Here is a 10,974-nt window from a genome sequence, read left to right on the forward strand (position 1 = left end):
CTTCCTCTCGCGGTCCGGATTGCAGCAAAACACCGGGCAGCGCGAGGGCCAAAAAGTGGAAAGGAGAGCGCCTTTCGGCGTCGCGCAGCCAGCTCGCCAACTCCCCCTCCCCAGCCCAGACCCCCTCAATCCCAACTGCAACTTTTTCCCTTCCGTCTCGGTTTCCCCTTGGCTGCGGCGAGCGGGCGCCGGGCCGCGAGGCGTGGAGCGGGCGGGCGGGCGGCCGCGCGGCTGCGGGTGGCGGTGCGGGCGACAGCAGCGAGCCGGAGAGTGGGTGGGTGGGTGGGTGGGGGGGGAGGGAGGAGGGGAGAGGACGGGCGGGGAGAGAGTGGGGTGTGGGGAAGGGGAGGGGGAGAGGGAGGGAGGGGGTGATTCCGCTCTCCTGCCGCTCCCAGCCGGGGCGGGGGGCGGGGGGAGGAGGCCGCGAGGAGGGAGGGGAGGAGGGAGGGGGAGAGAGGGAGGGAGCCGAGGAAGACGCTCCGAGAACCCGTGCGTTTCGTAAGGCTCTGAGCACTTGTACATTTCTGCAGGCGCGCGGCGAGCCATTCGCAGCGGCTGCTGCAGCTCCGACTGCATCTTCCTCCTCCTCCTTCCCCCGGGCTCCGGGTGTGTGTATGTGTGTGTGTGTGTGTGTGTGTGTGTTTTGCAGGTGTGTCCGTTTTAATTCTGCCCAGTAGGTGGGACTTGGTGACTTTAGCACCATATTTTCCTTTCCTTTTTTTTTTTTCTTTTTCTTTTTTGCCTCCCCACCGTCTGTTGCAACCCTGCAAAGTCTCGGAGTCGGAGAGCGCGACTCGCTTCCCGAGCCCCCGGACCCCGCGAGCCGGCGAGCGCCGAGCCGGCCACCATGCCAGGCAGACCGCGCCACTAGGCGCTCCCCGCGGCTCCCACCCGGCGGCGGCGGCGGCGGCGGCGGCGGCGGCGGCCGCGATGGTTTCAGACGCTGAAGGATTTTGCATCTGATCGCACGGCATTTCAAAGGCAGAGGCCCCCCCTCCCCCTTCCCCCCTCCCTCGCCGTCTTTGTTTCCTTCCCCCCCAGCTCTCCCCACTCCCCCCACCCCACCCCCCTCTCCTCTCCTCCTCCTCTTTTTTAGAAGCCGCGATCGGAGATGGATGTCTCTCTTTGCCCAGCCAAGTGTAGTTTCTGGCGGATTTTCTTGCTGGGAAGCGTCTGGCTGGACTATGTGGGCTCCGTGCTGGCTTGCCCTGCAAATTGTGTCTGCAGCAAGACTGAGATCAATTGCCGGCGGCCGGACGATGGGAACCTCTTCCCCCTTCTGGAAGGGCAGGATTCAGGGAACAGCAATGGGAACGCCAGCATCAACATCACAGACATCTCAAGGAATATCACTTCCATGTAAGTCGGGCGGCCGCTCCCCAGCCCGCCTCCCCTCTCGCCCCGCGTCTCCCTCTCGCCCGCCCGCGGCCGGGAGCCGGCCCTCCGCCCGCCTCAGCTCGCCGCTGCCCGCCGCCCGCCGCCCGCCGCCCGCCGGGCGCGCGTCAGGCTCGCTGTGGCTCGGGAGATGCTCTCTGGCTGCGTAGTCCAGGTGCTCCGGCCCTAGCAGGCGGGAGCCGGAGCCGCGTGGGTGCCTCTCCCCGCGGGGGACCCCAGCCGGCCCGGGGCGCGTGGGGCCCAGCTCCCGCCCCCGCCCCCACCCGCTGGGGCTCGGCGCGAGGGTGCGAGCCGGGTTCTTTGCCCCCCACTAAATAGCAACAGTTTGGCCACGCTCAAGTGGAATAAAGTAGACGAGGTTCGATCCCCGGCAGCGGCGACGGCAGTGACAGCGGCGGCGCTTAGCCGGGAGGGAAGGTGACAGAGACTGCTCGCGATCCAGCCGAGATCGTTAACTGTTTCCTTTTGGAAGCAGCAAAACATGCTGACAAGTAAACAAGTTGGGAGCTGGCTGCTCGCGGGGAGACTTTGGACATGTCGAGGCCGCCATGGACGCCTACCTCTTCCTTTTCTCTCTCGCCCGCCCTCTCCAACCCCATTTTGGGCATTTCCGAGACACCCCCCGCCTTTCCCACCCTCATCTGCATCTGGGCGCCTACAGATCCCGTCCTTGTGAGCTTTGATAACTGCGCCGGGAATTCCGAGTCAGGATGGAGAAGGGGGCGCGGGGGCGGGCTGGCCGTGGTTTGGGGAGGGGGGTTATACGATCTTGCAGATCCGTTTTTGTTTTTGTTTTTGTTTTTGGACAATCCAACTCTGGCTGGCGTTTGCTGGGTTCTGCCCCGTCTGAGTGAGACCTGTGGTGGCCTGCATTCCCTTCCTCCCCTTGGGTACGGATGGGGGACAGAACCATGGCTCAAGAGAAAGAAGAGCTGAGGGTCCAGGGAGGCTGCCCATCTTTCCTTCCACTGACCTCAGGGGGCCAGGTGACCTTCCCCCAATTCTGACATCCAGAGAAGGGTGTGAACGGTGCTGGGGTTGTTATCCGCCTGCCAAGGTCCACACCCCTTGGGGACCCTCAAAGTGGGTAGGAAGCCAAGAGAGGGGTTTGCACTGAAGTCCTAGCTGGGGTCTGAGGAAGGCATTTGGGCGGCCGCAAGCCCTGCTGAATCTGCCATTGGCGCTGCTCTCCCAGGCGGCAGCCCTCCCTTTGCCTCAGCAATGGGGCGGCCAGGCTGGGAGGAATTGCAGTTCTGCTCTCTAAAGCCCGCCAGCCCTGTTGGCTTTGTGGAGAGAGCGCTCGCATTCTTGCAGCTAACAGTTTGAGAAAGTGTGCAGCCCAGGAAATGTTTCTGACTCCTGGCCGTGGAGACAGGCTTGACCCATATCTGGGCCCTGTCATTCACCTCTTCACTGCCTGCGGCCGGTGGGCCTGAGAGGAGGAGATGAACAGCCAAGGGGGGAGCCAGAGGCTGGCAGGGTATACTGGATGGGCCCAAGTCTGCCTCGCCGGGCCCTGCAGGCCACAGCATTCCAGCGCCCCTGAGGATGGTGGGAGGAGGGTCCTGAGTGTGATCCTCAGGGAAAGTCTGGATTGGAAGTGCACCATCGGGTTGTGTGTGTTTGTGTGTGTGTGTGGGGGGGGTGTGGGGAGGGGAGGGAGCTTAGCAGTGGGTCCAGGGGCTCAGGAGCTGGATCTGGGGATATCCAGGGGGATTGGTGGGCTAAAGGTTTGAGAGAAGGTCCCTGGTGTGGGTCTCTGGGAGCCAGTGAGCCTCGGTCAGCCTGTTCTCTGCTCCGAGGATGTGTGTATCTGCAGGAAGCCGGTGGGAGGCAGGGGTGGCCACAATCACATAGGCTCTCTGTAGCCAGGCAGTGGTGTCTCTCCTCTGAAGACGATGCTTGGGGAAGCAGTTTGATCGGGGAGAGTTGGGTTGCTCTTTCTGGGCAAAGGGTCCGAGATAGAGGGGCTGGGAAGGTGGGTGACGGGAGGGGATGGTGCGGTCTCCTGTCTCCTTTGCCACGGGAGGACCCCAGTGGGACAAATGGGAGGACAGTGAGCAGGGAGTGGATTGGGAGACTGTGTGTCCCCATCCCTGTTTCAGGACTCAGGTTCTTTGGCAAGCGGGCAGGACTCCTTTCCTTACGTCTACCCCAACACCTAAGAGCCAGGGAACCGGATTCCCACAGGAGCTGCGTGGATTGGCAGGTGGGGGAGGAGGGTCAGAGGTCATGGGTCTGGTGACCCTTCCTCACCCTGTCTTCTCCCCAGTGCCCTGTTAGATCTACGGCTGGTATCGACTGAGCTCCGGGAAGGGCCCCGCCTTCTAGCCTAGAGCTGGAGGACTGTGGAGAGAGGAAAGAGGATCATGCTCATCCTGGGAAGCAGATGGCTCCCATTCCTCTTTTACGCAAGGGAATGGAGGCTCAGGGTGGCAAAGTAACTTTTCTCGGGGCACGTAGCCCCAGTGGTGAGCTAGACTTAGGTCTCAGTCTGTCCAACACCAAGGCCCAGGCCCCCATTCTGCGGGATGCCTGTGGAAGCAGGCTGGGAGGGGGGCCTGGAGGGCAGGCAGAAGGAGGAGAGCAGGGGAGGAAGCCTGCCTTTAGCCTGACCTGGGAAGGGGACTTGAGCTGAAGCCCAGATTTTGCAGGAGGAAAGAGTGTTCCTCAGATTTCTGATACTATCAGAGATAGGGAGTTCAGTGGTCCCCCTGCCTTCCACCAGCCTAAAGCTCTTGCTGGTGTGTGCCTAAGGGTACGGCCCGGGCAGACTCTTGGGGAGAGGCTGGGGTGAAGCTGCGTTTCCATCAGGCCTCGCTAAGGGAACTGGGGGGGGGGCTGCGGGGGGGCTGACCTCCACAGACACACCCTCTTGTTTGTGGAGTTGTAGAGCCCTGAGGTCCCTCCCTGGGTGCTTAACCGATCACACCTGGCTTTTAAGATGGGCAAGAGATTCCCTGTGGTCTTTCAGAGTCATGTGCGGAGTGGCTCTGGGGTCCCTGTCGGGGGCTGGCTGAGGGCGCCTATGATCGGGGAGGTGGCTGCCTCACCAGTATCAGGAGGGAATCCGCTGCAAGGCATCAGAGCAGAAGCGTGGGTCTCCCCTCCTCCCCTCCCAAAGGGCTCTCCTTCTGGGCCTCTTTCTGTTCAGGAGGCCAGCTCCTTTGCCACTGGAGCTCGTGGCCCACAGTAACCTTACCTAGAAGGGTCCGTGCGCTGCCGCGTCCACCCAGGCTCTGTCGTCACAAAGGTGGAGGCTGGGAGTTGGATCCTCTGTCTGGGTCAAGCCTGCCTGAGGCTGGGTCGGAATGGTGCATCCTTTGACTGTCAGAAGATCGAGGGAGAGGAGATGGTTCATGGGACTCAATGTTCCCGGGGCTGGCTACCTGGATTTCGAAGACCACTGAGCTCTTTGCTGGGACTCTGAGCCTCCAACTGGGTCTCTGCAGGAGCCACCACAGGATCCCTGGTGTTTGCAACTCTCTGGTCCCTTTATGTCCCCGGTCTTCCCTGCAGGCCCTCGCCTGGCTGGGTGAAGGATCATTTGGGCTTTGGCTGCTGTATTGGTTCCTTGATTCTCAGCCTTTCTAAGGATCAAGGGGAGCGCCAGCCTTGACAATTACCCATGGGAGCTGGGATGCAGGCAAGGGTGTGAGCCAGACCCCAAGGGCAGCATGGAGCTCAGCCAGTCACTGAGCCTAGGCCTGAGGGAGGTAGGTTGAGATGGAGGCCTTCGTGGGGAGATTTGGAAGGGGGAGTGGTTGCAGCTCTGGGGAATGAGGCACTTCCAGGATGAAAACTGGGGACCCAGGGCTCTGGAGGCCCTGGGATTTTGTCTGGAGGCCTGGTCCTCCCTGGCTCTAAGAGTCCTCAACCCCCACAGGCCCAGGTCAGTCTTCCCAGGCACACTCTGGGGCCCAGAGCGTCATCTCTGCAGCTCCAGGGACCTGAGTGCAAGGCAGCTTTGGTTAAAAGCAGCCCACCCTGGCCCTCGCTTTGAGAGTGCTTGGGTACTGGTCCCTGGAGGGCTCGTCCTGGAGTCTGGGACACGGCTCAGGGTCCTGCAAGGGGCCAACCAGCCTCCTGCCTGACTGAAGAGGAGCGTGCTGCCGTGAAGAAGGTGGGGTGGGGGGTCTGATGCCCGCTCCCTTGGGATGCTCTCTGTCCTTGCCCTGACCATCGCTGCGTGCCGCCTCCTCTTCTCTGACTGTGAGGGCGGACTAGGTCCTTAGCCCGGCTGACTCTTGGGTGGGAGTGCGGGTGGGCTGTGACCTTCCCTCGGGATGACCTTTGCCAGGATTGTGGCATCTCTCCTGCCACTGGACCCCATTAAGTGGCTTATACTGGGATCACAGACACTGTCTCTGGCCTCCCTTCAGGCCTCCCATTGACCACAGGGTGGGTAGGAATAGAGAAAGGGATGAGACACATGGGTCCCTCCCCTGGCTCTGCCCCTAACGTGTTGTGAGCCGTAGGAGGGGACTGTAGCCTTTCCGAGCCTGTAAATTCAACTATGAATTGAGGCCATGGGGCAGTGTCCCTTCCAGCTGGGACCGATGCCATCCCAGGGTGCAGGGAGCACCCCGCGGAGGCTCTGTGAGGTCCCAGGAAGAGGGCAGGGGTGCTCCCTTCCCTCTCTGGCCAGTGGCCACTGGCCGTTTTTCCCTTCGCTCCTTCCCTTCCCGCCTCTACCGAACTCTGGGTCACCCAGAAAGTGCCACGCAGTTTGGAGTCAAATGTCACACTTAGGAAGGCACTGGAGCCTGCAGCCTCTCAGAGGCTGGACACCCAGCTTCCTGTGGCTCTCTGTTCTCTACCCTGTGCTCAAGGCAGGGAGTAGACGTCCCTCTGCAAAGCCTCCATGCCTTGCTCCAGCAGGGGCCTCCGCCGGATGGGGGAGGAACACCCTAGAACTTCCATTTCAAGTTATTCTTGTCTAGAAAAGGGAATATTTAGCATATGGAAGGAAGATATACAAACATATAACTTAATAAATAGAGAGGAATGTTCAGGAGTTACAAGATAAAATTTTTGTTGCTCAAGCACGCATCATCGTAAAGACCGGTGCCCACTGTTGTTGTGATTGGAAGGGCCTGAGTTTGGGAGGGAGATGGGTTGATGGTAGGAGGGGTGACCCTGAAGCCTGGGCTCCCTGTCTCGGCTCTGCTCCGGGGGTGGGGGTGGGGGGGGGGGGGGGGGGGGGGCGGGGGAAATGAGAGGAGGGATCAGGCTGGGTGGTGGGTGGAGGGGAATCTCAGCACCAGACCAGGATTCCTGAGGCCCCTTAGCCCCCGAGGACCAGGCTAGTTCTCAAAGGACTATACCCCTCAGGTTCTGCTTTTTGTTTCTGTCTAGCAATTTAGGAGGTGTTTACCTCCTAAACACCCCAACATTTCCTTCATGCTCTCCAGTTTACAGAGGTTGGGTTTATTTTTGCCATAACTACTTGAAGTGTATAGGCAGGGATGATTAGTCCCATTTTACTGATTAACAAGATGAAGGAAAGGTTTGAGTTGTGTGTCTCCCAAAAGGAAAGCTCTAGAGGAGTCTTGTGGCTTATGTGGTTCCATTGACTATTCTCTCTGGCTGTGGTCTTGCAGCTAGACACACTATGGCGTCATTTTCATCCAGAAAGTTCTCTTTCTCCCAAGGGGCAGTGTTATGGGAATGGTCCATCCGGGAGGGGCTGGAGGATGGCTAAGAGTCCTGGCAGTTGGGTCTAAGCATGGTCTGAGTGGAGGCCACACTTGCTCCCCCAGAGCTGGTGGTGGCCGTCTGAGGCATCAGCTCATCACCTGTCACCCATCCCCGAAGTCTAGTTGCCTCCACCTGGGGAAACACATTGCCTCTCCAAGGATGAGGACTCCAGTGAAGCCCAAACAGAAGCTCAGTGCCCCGTGGAGCCCTGGGAAGCCCCATGAGGATCCTCCATTTTCTGCCTTCACCCCATGTGCAAAGCTCACTAGAACTCAGGGCTGGGAGGGACTGCTGCGGGTGTCCCCTCCCTTATGCTCCGCATAAGGGGCCCATGAGAGGCCCGGACCAGGGCAGCGACTTGCCTGGGGCCCGAGGGTTTCCGGAAGGCCTCTCTTCCCAGGTGGTGGTGTAGGCATCACCCTCTTCTCCTCCGCCCTGGAGCCTGTCCTGGGCACTCTGTCAAAGCCAGAGCCTTGCCCACGACTGTGTCTCCCTCTGGGGCGATGTTTCCAAATCTGGGGTCCCCAGAGGCAGCAACTATGCAAGGCAGGCAGGCCCAGGGCTCCTTGCAGCCTGGAGCCCACGCCGATTCGAGATTCACTCACAGTGCAGCTTTCTGCTCTGCTCTGTTTACCAGCAGGCCTGGGGAGGCTGGGGGCTCAGCTGGCTTGGGAGCCCAGCCTCTCTCTCCAGCCTCACCTCTGCCTCCCAGCCCCCCATCTGCTTTGTTCCATCAACAGGGTCCCCTGTCTGGGTGATGGGAGATTTCAGGCAGGATGTGTTCCTTAGAATCTTCAAGCGTGGAGAGGACCGTAGAAACTGGGTTTCTCCAGCAGACCCTCTGGGCCTGGCCTCTCCCTAGCTTTGGGCAAACCCCTTACCTCTTCTGGGCCTCAGTTTCGTTCTCTCTAAGCTGGGCATGATAATAACTACTTTATAGCAGCACTCTGAGGGCCGGTGCCCTCTATCATGCCCAGCAAAGAGAAAACTGTCAGTATATGATTGCTAACGACAGCTAGCTTTTATTGAGCACTTCCTATGTTCTAGACAACTGTTCCAAGCACTTGAGAGGTAACACTTCGTTATGGCCTCACACCAACCCCATCAGAGAAGTACCATTCATTCAATCATTAATGTGAATCCCATTTTACAAGATGGGGTGTGAGTCCAGATACAGAATGTGACTTGCTGAATTTCACACAGAGCGATCTGACATTTAATATTAAGCTATATTGCCTGGACTCTTTTGCTGTCTTCTTAGGCATGCTCATATGTACCGGTAGACACACGCACGCACACAGTCATTCATGAACATGTGACCATCATAATCAATAAAAAAAAAAAGGGTAGACATGAAGGTCTAGAAGGGTCCTTTATGTTGTAACATTCCGGTTCTGTGGGTGAGCATTGCCCTGGCTGGGGTCGGAGGGGAAGGCAGACGAGATGATGGGAGCGGTGCTGGCCTCGCAGTCTGGCCGGCCCGGTCAAGGACAGGCCTCTCACCATCGGGGCGGCTTTGGGGCTCTCCTCCTGACCTGTTCCCGACAGCGGCCTTCCCCGGGGCTGTGTCTCAGCCAGGCCCTCTTCCCAGGCCTCCTTGACCACCCCGTGGTGTCTTGGCCTTTGGTCTGGTCAGCTCCCCCAGGAGAGCAGGTTACCAGCTGAGACTGGCAGGGATTCAGGAAGCTGGTGGCTGGGTCCCCAGCAGCTCCACTCTGGGCTGAGGCATGGTCGGCAGGACCGTGTCCCTGACTGCCCATGGCTCTTGACAGCTTGGATCAGAGAGTGGAGGGCTGGGTGGCTTCTCCCAGGGAGAGCTTTGGGGTTTCAAGACGGCTGGTGGGTACAGAATAGCTGGGAGGTGTCTGGAGGGCCAAGCAGTGAGATCTAGAAGCTGGTGTTCGGAGAATCTTCCCTGACTTCTAATTCTTCCTCTTCTCTTGCCTCCTCCTCAGATGAACAGGCTTTCTTCTCCTCCACCCTTGCTTTTGCCTCAGCTCTGCCCCATTGCTCATGGGAGCTCTGTCTGCCTCGCAGGGATGAGCTGTGAGCCTGGGGGCTGGCCACAGCTGTCCCCATGGAGAGAGCGGGGGTGGTCACCCAAGGGCGGAGACTGCGGGGTGGGCATTGGTGGACACACCCCATTTTTACTGCTGCTTGGCTGGCTAGCTCACCGCGTCATAGGACCCCTCTGGTCACAGTTTTCCCTTCTGGGAGTTGGGTCACGTCTGGGAGTTGGCGCCTGGGTCCCTGTCTGACCAGTGAGTGTGGTGACATGTTTGATGGGCTATCTAAACATTAGGGTGCCATGTTGATGTTTCCATTTCTAGACATCCGGGAGTGTTTTTGAGTTAGGAAGCAGATCAAGACTTTGAACCATAAATCATCTGATCTGGAAAGGGGCTCAGATATAATTGGGGTCCAACCTAGTTTTGCCAAGGAAGAACGTGGGGCTCAAGAGAGGGGGATGGGCTTGACTCAATCAGCCACTGCGTCCTGGCACGGAGCCCTGCCTCCCCAGCTGGTGTGGCTTCCCTTCCCCACCCTCTGCGAGCGAGCGGCTGCTGTGGGGCTGAGGGATTTGGGCTCTTTCAGAGGCGGGGGAAGGAACCCTGAGTCTCCTGCAAAGATAGCGAGAGTGAAGGGAGAAATCTCCGACTTGCGGTCCCAGTCCGTCTGCCTCCCACAGTGAACTGGGCTGTGTGTGTGCATCTGGGGGTGTCTTTGCGCACGCACAAGTGCATCTCTTCTGTGTGCTGGGCACATCACGTCTGAGGTCTTGGTAAACAAGCCCTAAAGCCTTTGGCTTCCTGCCTGCCAAGTTCGTCTGCGTATAGACCCCCCATGGCCACCAGAGGGCGGTGCTGCGCATGAGACGGTTGGAGGCTGGTGTTTGCCTTTGCGGGCAGGAGCTGAGGATGGGGCACGAGCCTGGTGAGATGTGCCCTAGTAGACCTGGCTTTCAGAGCCGCTCTTGAGCCAGGGATGAGCAGGGGGGTCAGCTGTCCCCCAGGCGGGACCTCTCTCTGCAGAGCTGGTCCTGCCTTTATCATATCTGCGGCCCAGCCATGGTCGTCTCCCGGACTTGGGCTTCCCAGGAGGTGGCTGGGAGAGTCCGCTGGGTGGACAGGAGTGAGTCAGCAGCATCGGGGATCAGCATATCTGTTCGGGGAGAAATGGAGATGAATGAATGGGACATAGCCCCGGCCCAGGAAGATCAGTCCTGATGTGGACACAGAGAAGTTGATAGGCAGTTGGTTACGCTGTGGGGTTAGTGTCATGTGAATAATTGAGCTTTATGAACTCCTTCCGGCCATTTGATATACTGGCCCAAGTGTGAGGGCATCTCCCACTTCTCCCTGCCCCCCCTCCCCTCGTGCGGAGCTTGGGAATCTCTTAGATACCAGGTAGCTTCTCAGTCAATACCAGGTCCCGATATTTACCAGAGGGGAGAGCGTGGTGTTGTCTCTTAAGGTCTCTGGACCGTGTCTGTCCCTCAGAGATAGCCATCTAAATTGGTGGGTATGAGAGTGCCTTGCAAATTAGGGACGTGAGCCCTGCCTGGACCAGCTAGTCTGGACTCTTTCCTTTCTGTGAATACTTTGGCTCTTTTATGTCTGTTCTGGTATTTGAGCAGGTGCTGCCTTGTTCCACGTGCTAGTTGGTCCATAAATGAGCCCTGTCCCGCTAACATGGTTGTCAACTTTGGAGATGGGGTCTTCTGCTTTTGTGGTGGGTGTTGAGCTCATGGAGTCAGGTCCTGCGACTCTGTCCCCAGGGCCATCCCATGGCTGCCAGACCCAGGGTTGCAGGCGGGACCCCCTCTGTTGTGGTCAGTTTTCTTTCTTTCTTTCTTTCTTTCTTTCTTTCTTTCTTTCT

At 58.9% G+C, this 10,974-nt stretch overlaps 1 protein-coding gene across 6 annotated transcripts in view; it reads left to right on the forward strand.

Annotated features, from left to right (window-relative positions):
- The first annotated feature begins 475 nt into the window (after positions 1–475).
- Positions 476–10,974, forward strand: part of NTRK3 (neurotrophic receptor tyrosine kinase 3) — a 401,430-nt gene continuing 390,931 nt past the window's right edge. For 5 of the 6 annotated variants that reach the window (XR_012375172.1, XM_025893114.2, XM_025893115.2 and 2 more), the window contains exon 1: positions 476–1,359. Coding sequence is in view for 5 of the 6 variants with exons in the window: in XM_025893114.2 (XP_025748899.1) it covers positions 1,112–1,359 (248 nt within the window). In the remaining variant the exon portion in view is untranslated. The remainder of the gene's footprint in view (positions 1,360–10,974) is intronic. The other variant, XM_073882270.1, reaches the window with a different exon arrangement.

The sequence above is a fragment of the Callorhinus ursinus genome, unplaced genomic scaffold (genome assembly GCF_003265705.2).
Source record: "Callorhinus ursinus isolate GAN/ISIS: 27379988/994484 unplaced genomic scaffold, GSC_fseal_2.0 scaffold45, whole genome shotgun sequence".
Lineage (NCBI taxonomy): Eukaryota > Metazoa > Chordata > Mammalia > Carnivora > Otariidae > Callorhinus > Callorhinus ursinus.